Source organism: Clupea harengus, chromosome 6, assembly GCF_900700415.2.
Source record: "Clupea harengus chromosome 6, Ch_v2.0.2, whole genome shotgun sequence".
NCBI classification, from domain to species: Eukaryota; Metazoa; Chordata; class Actinopteri; order Clupeiformes; family Clupeidae; genus Clupea; species Clupea harengus.
This window is the reverse complement of record NC_045157.1, coordinates 15,437,223-15,451,786: the sequence shown is the minus strand read 5'-3', so window position 1 is coordinate 15,451,786 and position 14,564 is coordinate 15,437,223. Positions and strand designations below refer to the sequence as shown.

At 43.5% G+C, this 14,564-nt stretch overlaps 2 protein-coding genes across 8 annotated transcripts in view; one reads left to right on the top strand and one right to left on the bottom strand.

The window, feature by feature from the left end:
* Nucleotides 1-869: 869 nt before the first annotated feature.
* brd7 (bromodomain containing 7) lies at nucleotides 870-11,859 on the top strand. Of its 2 annotated transcripts, none has more exons than XM_012827004.3 (17): nucleotides 870-1,006; nucleotides 1,660-1,859; nucleotides 2,128-2,254; nucleotides 2,382-2,439; nucleotides 2,594-2,738; nucleotides 3,324-3,434; nucleotides 3,706-3,884; nucleotides 4,408-4,534; nucleotides 5,365-5,440; nucleotides 5,535-5,642; nucleotides 6,439-6,574; nucleotides 7,088-7,199; nucleotides 7,401-7,454; nucleotides 8,293-8,398; nucleotides 8,730-8,873; nucleotides 11,013-11,153; nucleotides 11,683-11,859. In XM_012827004.3, the coding sequence occupies exons 1-17, from the start codon at nucleotides 958-960 to the stop codon at nucleotides 11,751-11,753; spliced, it is 1,944 nt and encodes a 647-aa protein (XP_012682458.1). In that variant the 5' UTR covers nucleotides 870-957; the 3' UTR covers nucleotides 11,754-11,859. The 2 variants fall into 2 exon arrangements, with proteins under 2 accessions (XP_012682458.1, XP_012682459.1); XM_012827005.3 differs by having other exon boundaries at nucleotides 894-1,041.
* A 106-nt stretch (nucleotides 11,860-11,965) lies between these two features.
* Nucleotides 11,966-14,564, bottom strand: part of adcy7 (adenylate cyclase 7) — a 48,771-nt gene continuing 46,172 nt past the window's right edge. For all 6 annotated transcript variants that reach the window (XM_031569168.2, XM_031569175.2, XM_031569170.2 and 3 more), the window contains 2 exons: nucleotides 13,830-13,954; nucleotides 11,966-13,455 (listed from right to left, as the gene is read on the bottom strand). In XM_031569168.2, the coding sequence (XP_031425028.1) occupies nucleotides 13,312-13,455; nucleotides 13,830-13,954 (269 nt within the window). In that variant the 3' untranslated portion in view covers nucleotides 11,966-13,311. The remainder of the gene's footprint in view (nucleotides 13,456-13,829; nucleotides 13,955-14,564) is intronic.

Here is a 14,564-nt window from a genome sequence, read left to right as displayed (position 1 = left end):
GTATGGCAGGAATGGCAGAATCCGTCTCTTTTTGTTCCAAAAAATTTGGAATATGAGCACTGGATCCATGGCCCCCACATCCCTCGCCTCTTCATAAAACCTGGAATGTGCTTCAAAGAATGCTCACTATCTTTCGTGCATGAATAAAACATCTGTCATTCATCGAGCCCAACAATGTGTACCGATTTAACAGAGCATATCAGGTTTGAAGAGGACAGAGGCAAAAATCCATGCAGTGTCCTATTAAGCCAGGGCCTGCTGTTATCTCTCCACATAGACAGTTAGCTGTTCTGGTGCCCAAAGAGAATAGAATGCCATTTGGTGACCTGAAATGACAAGGATTTATCATAGATTTCTCCAAAGGCAATATCTGGGGGGAGGGAAAAAAAATATGGAAATAAAATCCAGATTTAACTCTGCTAGACTTGGAGTTCTCAGCAGAGAGTCATGTAAAGTTAGGACAGCCCACTTCTAGGACACCAAATAAGAGTGACCAGACTTTCTCCGATAAAAATTCTAAATATTTTATATAGCCTAGCCCTAGACAGATTCGGCCGATGTATGTGTCGTACATTTAAAAAAAAACAATGTCATTATGCCCCCTAGTGGTGGAACAGAGAAAGAAAAAAAATCCCAATCGATACATTTCAATAAAAAGGACACATCTTTTTTTTTTTACGAAGAAAGTAAATGGTTTACATTTAAATATAAATACACAAGTTATTATTTGAGTCTGTGACAATAACAAATCATCTATAGACCATAATATAGTAATATTGAACATAACGTAGGCTTGTAAGGGTAGGTCACGTGTTTCAAACTCCAGCCACCAGGGACGCTGTAGGGAAAACCATGGCGTCTCCTCGAGTACTGTAATTGCGATTGTCCTTCCTAGAACAAAACAAAGAGCAGACCAGTCCACCCGACTGTCCTGTCTTGACGATAACGGTATAAAGTATGGGCAGGAAGCACAAAAAACACAAATCAGAGAAACGCGCATACGACGGTAAGGTCGTGCAGAAGACTTTCACATTGCTTGTGGTACGCTATTCGTGCTTATTTAAATGCATATGTATAGTATTAGCCAGTCGGCTAACATGCGGTCGTCAGCAGGGCGACATCCATTGACCGAGAGTTAAGTCCGCATTTTCAAGTAACGTTTAATAATATTAAACACTTGCTTTATGACTACTGTGCGCCTGGCGCGGGCGTTGTGGACAAGGGCGCGAGCCATCTGTCATAGTCAGCTGAAGTTAGAAGCTAGCTGGTTATCGGTATCTGTATTGTCGGTGGCTAGCAAACATTACAGCTGCCCCGCAATTTTGGGCAACGCTGTTTTTATATTATATGTGCATTTTAGGATGATTCACATCGTTCCACATAGCTGTATAGTATGATCGTAAATTGCAAAATCCACTGGGAATAGAAATGTTACCCTAGCTGTCTCGTTAACTAGGTAAGTTAGCATACTATCAAGCTATAACTAAAGCTTGTTAGCTAACTTTTGAGGCTTCAACGATGGAAAGTTCTGCTGTCGTCTGTTAGCTAGCTACATTCAACATAGTATATAATCTACGTGAGCTGCTTAAAACCATATTGCTAGTTTGTACCGTTTTTGAAACTGCCACCCGTATAATTCTAGCTTCCTTCTGTCCTCAGAATACACGGAGAGACCATTGAAACTCGTTTTGAAGGTGGCGGGTAATGAGGTGACTACAGGAAGTACTAGTCTGGAAAACCTCTACGAGGAGTCGGTGGATTACGATAAGCATAGGGACAAAAAGAAGAAAAAGAAAAAAAAGGAGGACCGAGACAGAAGTAACCCTGGTTCACCGATTGACGAGAAAAAAAAGAAAAAGGTATGGTTTGAAATCAGTAACTCCCAACGTATTGTATGTATGGCAGGATTAGTGCATAAACGTTTTATTTCTCTTGTTGGTAAAATTGCTATGACTGATATGGTATTGTTTATCCGCCCTTTAGAGACCTAAAATTTCAGTACAACAAAGCATATCGCTGTAGTTCTTAAAACGTGCTAAGGAATTACTTGGATTTCTAGGAGTTAACCTGCATGCCAATTGTATCACACTGATATGTTCCTTGTTTTACTCGGTTGTGGCTGTATAGATGACTAAAAAGAGGAAAGGTCAAGACCCTGTGGACACTGAATGGGAGGACCGAGAACTCAGTAGAGCTTCTATGCGATCAGACATGTCCCAGGACAAACCACTGTCCTCCATGGCGAAGATGGAAGGTAGTTAAAGCCATTGCCTCTCAATTAGTTAATCATCACTTTAACATTTCCCATGTTGTTCCTGTACAACATGCATTTTAAGCATTCTTTCGTGCATTCATTTATTAATTCCCTTTCAATTCCACAGATAAAGCGCAGACTCCTCTACAGGAAGCCCTTAGTCAACTCATCAGGCAGCTCCAAAGGTCTGAATCAGATTTGTAGTTCTAAGAAATCTAAAGACGTATTTCTTTGGTGTAATTAATCATGATATCTGAGTATTGCTACAAGTTAAAAGTGTGATACGTGTAGGTTGGTTCTTTTGTGAATTGGCATTTATTTCTGTATTTTCTATCATAGGAAAGACCCCACTGCATTTTTCTCTTTCCCTGTGACTGATCTTATTGCTCCGGGTTACTCGATGATCATAAGAAGGCCCATGGATTTTAGCACCATGAAGGATAAAGTCAAGAAGGAATATTACCAGTCTTTACTAGAGATGAAGGTACATCAATCTAACTCTTAGTGATGTTGATGCACATTATCTGACGTTGCTAGATATGTTTACATTTCATGAGTAGCATTATTTTTTTTCAAATGTTGGAGTGCGTTCACTTGAATGTCACATATTTGTAATAAATAAATAAATAAATACATACATTTCCACTGATACATTTTCCCATGCATGGAGTAACAACCATGTATGAAAGAGATGGAACTCCGACTTATGTAGCTGCTCTTCAGATTTACAGTATTGTGGAAGCCTACATAATTGCGTACTGTGACAACAGTACACAATTAGAATACACAAACAGAATAACAGAATTTGATCGTGTTCAATTAAAACTGTAAATCCATGCTTATGTGTGATTGTAGGTCAATATGCTGTGGTTTAGATAATGAATTAATGTATCAGTCATGCATACAGTAAGATTATCGTGTTATTAATATATTTCTGGTATAAATTATTTAATTAGATTTTATGAGTAATGTTCTGGATCTTTCAGACGGCAATACCTGGTGATTTTACTAGGTATGTTTTGGCAAGTGCTTCTTTCGTCGTAACTTTGTCATTTGTTTGACTTCACAGACTGATTTCAAATTAATGTGTGAGAATGCCATGAGCTACAACAAACCTGACACCATCTACTACAAGGCAGCAAAGAAGTTGCTCCGCTCTGGCCTTAAGATTCTAAGTTCGGTAAGAACTCTGTTTATAGAATATGGTGCCTCTAATGACATATTGGGTTCCCTCTCCTGAGAGTGCATGCAGTGGAAAACCTTAACCGTATGTCATTGGAACATAATTCTTGCAAATGTAAATATTCCATTCACATCCATTTACAACTAGCCTGTAGTTGAATTTATAAATCAGCAGAGGGTGCTGTTACACTTTACTTGACAATCTGCTGTGTAGACTTTTGGAAGTTCTTTTTGGTGGGTTTCTAACAATCAGGCAAATGGCCTTGCAGGAAAGGCTGGATAGCCTGAAGCAAAGCATCGAGTTCATGGCAGACCTGGAGAGCTCCAGCAGCCGACCAGCAGACGCAGGGGAGGGGGAAGGAAGCTCAGGCCTAGAGCAGAGTAAAAATGCCTCCACTCCTATGGAAACCACCCGATTTCCCTGCAGACCGAAAAAGGACATGGCGAGGTGCGACTCTTACTCCCACTTACTTCATCCAGTCCAACCCTCACCCTCCACAACGCGTTACACCTACACTGTCTTAAGCAAGAGTCCCCTCCTGGGAGGCTTGACCCATGTAATTTATAGCCTGATGTGAAAGTATGACAGGCAATCAGTTTGTGATTTAATAGCTCTCAGTGATTAGAAACGGCCGCCGGCACGTTTCCCACTCTTTTCACTGTTGCATGAGGCAGCTCTCAGCTGGGATGGGAGAGAGAGTGGAATGGCTATGAGCGTGTTTGGTCTTGTGCACCATCTGCACTGCACACTTCTCACACCAGCACTCATTAGTGTCTTTTGAAAGCTGAGAGGTTTGCTAAGAAAAGCGTCTGTGATCTTGGGCAACATTGTGTTATCAAGTGAATGTTGGAATTTTGAAAGAATTTTTGGTGTAAGAGGTGTTTTAAGAGTGTGTGTGCGAGTGCCTTTGATTGACAAGTGTCATTTTACCATAATCATCTTCTCTTATCTCTTGTCAAACCACCTGCAGGCAAGACAAAGATTCAAAGGAGGACGTGCAGAAGACTGTCACTCAAACAGAGAAGGACCTGGAGGAGATCCGAAAGATCATAGAGGAGTCTGGGAATAAACTCTCTAACCGAGAACTCCTCACTGAGGTAGGCAGTGTAAGCTATAATGACGCCAAATAATTACTGTAACTACATGACGTCAATATGAGCGGCACCTGAAATACCCTCTGGGCAGTTGGTGGCCCAAATGGTTAAAAGGACTTGATGTGGATCACACAGCTGAGAATAGTGTTCATATTATGTACCGCTGAGACATCAGTGATGGATTATGTCTGTGGGAAAAACAAATGACAACAATATTATGAAAAATGTCTGTGAATAGTCTACGAGGGAATTGGAGATAAGGCCAGAATGTGTTGCTGGCAACATAACGGTGGCTTTGTCTGCATAGTCTTGGAATGTTACAAAAGGTATTGGAGCAATAACCTTAGGAGGAACAGTCTAAACTATACTCAGCACCAGAACCTTGATGATTAACACATTTCAAGAGCCATTTTATCACATTACCTGCTACCTGCTCACTTAATTCTTTCCAACAGAGTTAACCATGCACACTGCCCTGCAAATTAGTTACACGCCGTGAGTCTAATTTGATGGTGTCATTTCAGATATTGCAATCGGTGTGTTTGAGATCGCTTTCCTTCTGTGCATGCTGTGACATCTCATCTCTATGTAAAATTAATGTAATTCCTGTTTCTTCTGGGTATGCTTGCTCAGCTGAATCACACCCAAAATGCCCTCCAGTGACTCAGTCCTTCAGTTTATGCCTTAACACAGTTTGACCTGGACATTAAGCTACTAGCTTGATCGTAAAATGTTTGGTGGTTGGCTCTCAACGTCATCGTGTATCGTTGCCACAGCAGAATTTGCACCCCTTAAAACTGTGTCTTTGCCCCTTCTATATCCTCTTGGCACAGCTGGAGTTCGAGAGGCGAAGGCAGGATGGATCCACGTCCCTAGCCATCCTAAACCCAGTTGACTTGAGTGCTGGTGGTGAGTAGTGACTTGCTCTGTGTTGTTTGTTCTTGTTGTCATGGAGAGGTCTGTTATTGGGAAGATGATGCTCATGATTCTGTGTGCTCTACAGATCCAGGGTACTGTGCTGTCAAGCTTGGCATGATGTCAGGAAGATTGCAAAGCGGCGTCAACACGCTCCAGGGTTTCAAGGAGGATAAGAGAAACAGGATCTCCCCAGGTAAAGCAGTTTTCTAGAGTCAGTCGTCACTGGTTTGGTGACGAAAGCCATAAGCAAAGGCTGCAATCATCAGATGTGTTTTGTTCGATTGTTGTCTGGTAAATATGTGCACTGGTGTATGGCGTTCCCTGCACAAATGAACTGCACACTCTGAAACCTGCTTGAAGAAGTAGATAAAAGCTGAGCTGAGACGCTCTCTCAGGGCCGGTTCCTTTCCTTTGAAACATGTAGGAACTCTTTGGATGTGCTCCGGCTGTTTCGGAAGAGACTCCAATGAACAAGCATTGAAGAATTTACTTTCGCAGAGGGTCACCCCTACCTCTGAGCCAAACGTAGTCTGATGTTATCCATGAATTTAGAGCGCTTCTCTGCTCGCCTTATTTAAAGTTCTGCTTGAAGGGTGACTTGTTGTTTATTTCACTTTAAGTAAATATATAGGAACAGGGATTGCGTGAAATGAAAAAATGTCTGTCAAAACTGTGATTTGGTGATTTCACCTCAGGTGTCGTTGATTTTGAGAGGGTGCACAGGTTCTGTACATAATCACCAAAGAGTGGCACCCAAGGCTTGTTCGAATTCAGACAATAAAGTAATTTTGGGGCGATGCAATGAAACGGCACGGTTGTGATTTTAACATCAATACTAAAAATCTTGTAGTCGTTTGAAAAATGTGCACTTTTGTGTGGTGGTGGTGGTTAGTTGAACGCAGCACTTTGTGACGCTTCTGCCCTGAGGTCAGGATGCAGCTGTTGCACTTCTCCAGCGCTAACCCTCGCCTAACCTTCATTCCCTACAGTGGCTTACTTGAATTATGGGCCCTTCAGCTCCTACGCTCCAGCTTACGACTCCAGCTTCGCCAACATCTCCAAGGAGGACTCCGACCTCATCTACTCCATCTATGGCGAGGAATCCAGCTCGCAGGGCTCCGACAGGTATGTGTGTCTAAGGGCCACAGCCGCCGGCTAACCGCCGCAGTCCACGGATTACAGAGCAATACTCGCCGGCTTTGGGAAGTTATTAGTGAGGGCTTGGACTTCAAAGACAACCCTGTTGTTTTTGGTCATCCAGATGTTTGGTGATGACGTACTGGAAGAGTGGTCATTTTAATTTGCTCACGTCTTACTTGTATTGAGATGGCATGATGGTGTGTGTTTGTGTGTAACTGGTTCTGGCGGTAGGCCCAGGTCCTTTCTCCTGGCATTCGTAAGAGCACTAACTTCCTCTGCAAATGTAAACAAGCTGACTCATTGCACACTTGCTTCATCACTTGCTAGCATAAACACAAAAAGAGTTCCCCGATCGGCCACTCACTTATACTAACAAACACAAGACACTGTCCCACTGTCTGCCACCACAGTCATGAACTTGTTGCACCCCCCCCCCTCTCTCTCCCAACCCTCTCATCTCCATCTCTATCTCTCTCTCCCTCTCTCCCCGTCCCTCAGCATGGCCAACTTCCTGTCCAGGTCCGAGGAGCACATGAGCCGTATGGGGGACAACATGCTGGATGCGCTGACTAATGGCCAGCACTCGAAGACACTCAAGGAGACGGAGGCGGTAAGATCCCAAATCCGGTTACTCATGCCGTACGCGTCGTCTGCCTCCCAGCACCATAAGCATAGCTGTGAAGCTGTTAAGAGCCGGCTGACACGTGTAAGAGAAGAGTGGTGGCGTTGCATCATCTGTCAATCTGTGAGCCTATTTGTTGGCGTATGTTTTGTATGATGTATGTTTTCTTCCAATTGCCTTTTTTTCCAGAACAATCCAGGTCGAGAGGCACCAGTTGAGAGCCCTGGAGCGGCAGGTGATGAGGTACTGATGATCAAAAACTCAATCTAACTATAGTTCAAAGTTCAGTTCTGCAGTGGTCTGCACGATGGTGGATTCTGGGTATATGCTGCCCCCTCTGCTTTGCCCAGGATCCATAGGTGCCCAACGTTATTTTCACTGAACTGTCTCTGCCCCCAGAAGTCCACAGGCTTGCTATAGAACAGCCCTGCGCCATCTGGCTGGCTGTGATGTGTCTCTATGCTGTTGCCTGCTATGCAGCTGTGCAAACACAAATACCATAGCCTGATTGTTCAGACTGTCCACGGGCCCATGTGGACAGGGAAATTGATTTTTTTATTTTTTTTTCTCTCCTCCTTTCTTTAATACTGACGCACACATGCGTCAGTATTAGAACATGACGCTACCGTCTCTGTTCCCCAATACCCCTGTATTCACGTGTGTGTGTGTGTGTGTGTGTGTGTGTCTGCTTGTCTGTGTGTGTGTGTGTGTAGCTGCAGCTGCATGTGTGTGATGACTGGCCATCTGAATGGGCTTTCATTGGAGTGCCACCGGCTCCCTGAGCACACTGCAGCCCCTGTGCTGGCTGTTTGCTGTGTTTGGCAGCCCTCCAGTTTTCACTCCCATTCCCCAAATGGGTGGAGTCCCCCCTTTCATGGCATTTTTTTTTTTTAAACCTCTCCTTGAAAATGAATTTACGTTACATAAATCAAAATATACAGTATCTTAATGAGATGCCCAATCTTGTGAGTTAACTTTCTAAGTAGAATAATGGGTAAATGAACTAACTAAAAGGTTGGAAAGTTCCAAAGGGTATCATCAATGTACATTATGTCTACCTGTAACATCCCCCTCTTTTCAGGTTCAGGTGGTGCAGTCTGAACCCCATCCAGTCAGTGGCACGGACTCCCTAAACACGCTCAAAGCCCTGGGCCTGGACTACCTCGTACCCAAACTCGACTCAAAAGGTATTTTGTCTGCCCACGTTCGCCATTTGATGAACTTGGAATCCATCTCTGTCCATTAGCCCCATTTCTGTTCAAAGCTACTTAGGCACTTTAATGGTAGAGCATGAGCCTCTCCTCCTCCCACTGTGTCATGGCAGCAGCACAGTTAACACTTTTACTGCCTTTCCATCTGTTTGATTCCACGCAAGCTGTGAGACCAAATGGTTTCCGATGGCCTCAACGTGAAACTGATATAGGAGATGGCATAACCGCTTTATTGTACAGATAAGTGTAAGTAGTGGAGTGTTATCTCGGTAAACCTCTTGTTCTCTGTGGGGTTTCTTCATCTCAGAGGCCCGGGAGTTCCAGGAGAAACTGGACGAAACCACCCAGCTCCTCAACGAGCTGCAGGAGGCCCAGAAGGAACGCCTCAGCACCCCCCAGCCCCCCAATATCATCTGCCTCCTCGCCCCCACCGCCAAGGAAGTACAGCTGGGTATGGGCCCACACACACACACACACACACACACACACACACACACACACACACACACACACACACATACATACATTTATTTTAGGTACACGTGGCCAGAATGGCGTTAGTTCCTCTCAGAGGGGGTTGTGTGAAAGAAATAGTGATGACATACATTCAGGTGATGGTTCTATGAAATGTTGTGATTATTAGATACACCTTTGAAGAGCGTGTGCAACAGTTTGCCAGTTTTCATAGTATCCGGTCATGTGAAGGACAGATAAGCGCACTTGTTGTTCCAACTAGCCACCTAGGCTGTGCCCTATGCAGTTTTGTGACCCGGATCGGACCACCTTGCGGAAATGTAAAAAAAAAAAAAAAAAAATCCTTTCCCAGTGTGACACTGCCAACTATATCACCATAATGAGATGCCTGCTAGCAAGCCTTTTTATCAGTACCAACTGTGCTAGGTAGTTGCATGCTTTTTCAGTTTTTAACCAAATCTACTTACTGCTGCTTTAAGTCTATAGTCCTTCTTTGATGGGGCTTATTTGATTGGGTGTCCGTATATTTCTTGATTCATTTGAGAAGGTGCTGCATTTTAGCATGATCAGCTAAGCATGTTTAATGCTTTAATGCAAAGTAGTGCACAGCTCTGGCCTTGTGAGAGAAAGGGCACCAGGTGTCCTCATTGTCATGGTGCTGATGTTGGGTTTCAGCTTTTGAAATGTCAGCCTGAGAGAAAGGTGGTCTATGTCTTCGTTCTTGTGGCCCCTGTATATGGTTACGTGACCTTGTCAATTATTCATTTGAGATACTTCAGTGGGTTTGCAGGACATTGTCAGCATTTGAATATGAATCATTAACCCAACTGAAATTCGAACTGGAGAACAAATTGAATGCGGAAAATAATGAAGAGCTTTTAGTGATGCCAATTTTTTCCACGAACAGCTCTTATCCCAGCTGAATAATAAGAGGCTATGTAAAGCCCATTATTTCTCCGTTTTAGAAACTGTTGGATCACTTAAGATGCATACTTTCTCCAGTAGTTTGAATCATTCTCCATCGTGTGCAACACGTTCTCAGAGCCAGAATATTTCTGGCTGGATGCTAAGAATTCTTCAAAGCCAATTTATGCAATGGCCATTTATTTTTTTCCCCATCCAGTTTCTCCAATGTAGTAGAATTATCAAATCGTGTTTGCAGATACTATTTAAAATCCTAAACGATCAAAGATTTTGGTGTCTGTGGGATTGCTGATCATGACCACGGAAGTTCCTAGAACGTAAAGATTTGTGTGTTCTTAAGCTTGGTATAGATCCATGTAAAACATATCACATTCGTCCTTAGCTTCTGTTGCCAGTGCTCAGCCTTTGTTGGGATTTCATTTTTCCTCGCTTGAACTCCATTGACTTCCAGTGGTTTGGCATATAAGGTGCAAGTTCTTACTGCCAACCAGCATATTGTAGTGGTATCAGATTGTTTGTGTTTCCCTTGGGTCAGCGGCACAGACCTGGACCTCCTTAGTGTGAGACCGCTGGACTGACAGGCCATCACAGCTGTTAACATAGTTAACCCTAGCCTAACTTTTATTATGAGTTTTATATATTGCAGGAATCAAGTATTTGTGATCAGATTATTGTACATCTGTAAATACTTTTTGTTTTGCAAAAAAATTTCTTTTATAAGATATTCATTTGTTTATGCGCCAAGGGAGTAATATCTTTCGCCGATTCGGAACAGTCTCACAGATGTCTCGCATCAATAGCACGTTTTTCCCATTATGCTACTAAAGCAAAAGTTATCGTGTCATAGTGGTAAGCTCTCCCACTTTTTCACACGTAATCACGCAGGGTGCGTGAAAGCCTGCCCAGCTCCCAGCGCTGACAGCAGCGGCAGTTGTGGTTGCTGAAATTCCAGAAACTTCCAACGAAAAACAGTGTTACAACACTTAATTGTTCCAGTGACCGAAAACGGTGACTCTTAGTAGTTCCAGTTAAGGACATGTATCATGCAGTCAGACCAGTTCTTCTTTCCCCTCCACCTAATCTGTCTTTTTATTTCCTCCCTTTTCTCAGCAGTCATTCAAGCCCCTTCCCCTTTTAAAAACCAGTCAGTTCTTCTTTCCTCATCCCGATCTCCGTTGTTCCTTTTCCACAGCTGAGAAGGTGAATGGAAACCTGGCCCTCCTGACAAGCCAGGTGACCCCAGGCGATGTGATCAGTGTGTACGGTATCAGGAAGGCCATGGGTGTGTCTGTGCCCAACAAGCCCGATGAGCCCCTCATCGACCTCACCACAGGTAATAATTAAGGGCCCGCTATTATTCCACAGGTCCTAGCATTTATATCACACATTAACAGTCAGAGTAACAATTGGAAAGGTCCTCTGTACTCTACGTGACCTAATGTTAGCTTCAACAAATTATATGTTTTCAGATTTTAAATATATATATCGCTCACATCTTCACGTCTTTCACTGTCATTCTTTTGGAATTGGTCATTCTTTGGAATGATGAGATGTTGTAGATGTGGAAACTACAAATCAAACAAGGCTATTCTGTCTTGCATAGGAAGAAGCTATCGGCGCAATGTTGTTATTTGTTACTGGTTTCTAAGTGATAAAATATATACGAGTTATACAACGACCACACTCTTTAGTCTGCAGTACACTGGTTTAATAAAGTTGGAAGGTTGAGATCCAGTAGTTCAAAGAGCTTTGTGTCCCAGTCTGGGATACTCGTGTTGGATAGACATCAGTTTTGATACTACAGAGCCTGTCCGTAATACCAGCCTGTCAGTAATACCAGCCTGTTGATGCTCTTGTTACAGTGCGAGAAATGTCAGAACCAATGGAGAGCTCATCAGCAGGACCGGAAGAAGTCCCCATCATTACCGTCTAGCAGCCTCCTCCGAGCTTTAGGCCAATCCCATTGCCAAGATTCCTCTTTGTACAGTCGGTGCTGTTTTTTGTGTGACGTTTGTATCAATAAACCTCTTTTGTAGTAATCACTGGCTTCGTTTCTCTGCCAGCTCCCACTTTTCTGTGGCTCACCTGGCTAGAATTTGACACATCTTAAAAGGTTTTATAAGTTTTCACAAAGCACACCTCTTCTGAAGTAACGCCCGACATGGTATATATTTATTACACACATACTATACAAAATGTTGGGGAGATGCACACAATGTTCCTCAAAGCTATTGCTTATAAAAAGCACAGAAGGCAGCACAGCATTTACAGTTAGAAAGTTTTGCACTCAAAAGTTATGCAACCAAGGTACACAAGACCATTTTTTTCCCCCCAGAGGCACATAGAAATGTTCTTTTTTGGTCCCTGGCTCAACTAATGCCCATAGCAATAAATGCTTCCAGGAAAGCCAAAAATACACAACAATATTATCTCTTATTGACCAGCAATTCCCTCTGAGCGTATGCCGAGACCAGCACGGAGCCCACGTTCTCAAAGACAAGGCAGAGAAGGATACAGAGGATGTCAAAACCGACAAGTTAAAAGCAGAAGATGTTGAGTGCAACACAAGACACATGAGCAGCTCCAAGAAAGGGGACTCTAAATTGGAGTTGGACAAAAGGTGCAGAACATACTGAAGTCATTTTCACATGCTGACAAAAGTATGATGGGTTCGGCTTCCCACTTCTTATTTAACCTTTTGAGATCTTGCTCCATCTATGACTGAGGCTAAAAGGCCATCATTTCCTTGTTCCAAAATCTCCCCTCCCCCCTCAACAGTGTTTTGAAATCTTGGATTCAGTCGAGATGTCACACTGCAGTTGTACATTACACGGTAACAGATGGACCGAGCCCGTGTTAATTGTCCATAGTTGGCGGTCCTTCAGCATTTACACATATTTGGCATATACGTATAAATGTCATGTGCCGTGTATAAATATCAAATCCTGTCACAAGTGTCAGATTGAAAAAGATCACTTCTAGAGATACACGGTCATGGTCTTTCTGGTATCAAGAACGACTTCAGTATTTTGACAAACAGCGTTTGAACAGTGCTCAGGCCAGTTGGTTCCCAGTCATTCTTGAGGGGAGAAAAATACAGAGGCTTGTTAATCTCAGTGGTATCCTGCAATTCCACCTGCTGACTACTATCTGTAAATCCAAGATGGTGTTGTGTTGGTGTTCCCACAAAGATCATCAAACAGAGGCCATGAGGTGTAGTGTGCTCTCAGGCCAAAAGAGCAGGAGGGGGGGGGGGGAAACAGCAGACCGCTATGCAAAAGCCAAAATGTTCTCCATCTTTGTTCCCCACTCCATTGTTAGCAGTGAGGACAATTTTTTCGAGCACTGGGATTGCTGCGGCAATAGTTCAGCTCTGGTCTGGAATAACAGGCTTTTCACGTCAAATGGATATATTGTAATGGAACTTCCGGAGGTAACCGTTTCTGCAGCAGCTTCACTTGCTGTTGATGGTGGGTGGAGAGACCCCTGCCTCAGCTCAGGCCCATACCCTGCTTGCTCATGTCCGTGCACACAAAGAAGGTCCTCAGCTCGCCCTTCCCCTTGACGTTGATGAGGCCCCGGCACTCGCAGGAGTAGCCCAGCTTCTGCAAGACGTCCGACGTCTCCTCTGTCACCTAGGCGCAGAGCACAGAGGGAGCACTGTGTGGTTAAACGTCACTGAAACTGGACCGTAGCATGATGCCAACGCACCATGAAAAGCAATCACTTCACAGTGTGTAAGCTGAGGCTGTGTGTTGTGACATGCGTGGCAGGCTGCCAATGTGTCGTAACGGTGTTATTATCGGACGGCGTGTGTTATCGGCAAACGTTCGCGTTGTCATGTGAATCCATTATTAAACTGAAGTTATAGATTGTTAATCCATTATTAAACTTAGCATTTTGATTGTTTAACCGAATGGCCGATGTTTGACACTGTCCGATAACTGACATAGGTACGCTAAGCTACGTAGCGATAGGGTAGGGGGGGATGAGAGTCGGTGGTGAATACCTGGATTTTGCCCAACTCCCCAGTGCTCTCCATTCTGCTGGAGACATTTACAGTGTTTCCCCAGATGTCATACTGAGGCTTTCTGGCCCCTATGACCCCAGCTATTACGGGTCCATGGTTAATACCTACGGGAAAATAAAACAAAACGAGAAATGTGATTAGTCTATTGCTTCATAGAAAGAAAAAAAAGATTTTTAGACAGGGCACACATATTGGCAAGATTTGGTCCATAAAATTGAGAGCAGTGAATTTTTCTGTTGTGGTATTCCAGGTCTTTGGAAAGGAGACCCAACTGTTTGGTATCCTCACATCCCCTGCCCCGCAGGGCTTTAATGCAGATCCCAGATGTAATTAGCGCATCCGCTCAGGGAGAGAGAGATGGCTCGGGAGTATGGCCGTCGTCATCGCGAAAGCATTCGCCAGACAAAAGCTGCTGTCTGGAATGTTTTATTTGTAATAAAACATCTCTACAGGAGTATGGGGGATTTCATTTGTTATTCTAATCCCCTTCCCACCCCCACCTAAATAAATGAAAGACAGTGGAAAAGACAGCTGGGGTAAAAGGGCTATGCTTTTGAAGGCTGTTTATTATTAATTCCTTCCTAAATATTTTGTTTATGACCCTCAAAAAATATCAATGTGTGCTTATCATCCACAAAGTATTTCAAATGTTTTCCTTTGAACAGCATGCTCCACAGTGAATGGGCCAACTAAATATGGTCACTGTGCGCGAAA

Excerpts from the sequence above, each read along its gene's own strand:
- brd7 (XM_012827004.3), top strand. The coding sequence starts at position 958 with ATGGGCAGGAAGCACAAAAAACACAAATCAGAGAAACGCGCATACGAC. Across the intron at positions 1,007-1,659 it reads AGAGAAACGCGCATACGACG|AATACACGGAGAGACCATTG; the intron begins GTAAGGTCGTGC and ends TTCTGTCCTCAG. Across the intron at positions 8,874-11,012 it reads CGCCAAGGAAGTACAGCTGG|CTGAGAAGGTGAATGGAAAC; the intron begins GTATGGGCCCAC and ends CCTTTTCCACAG.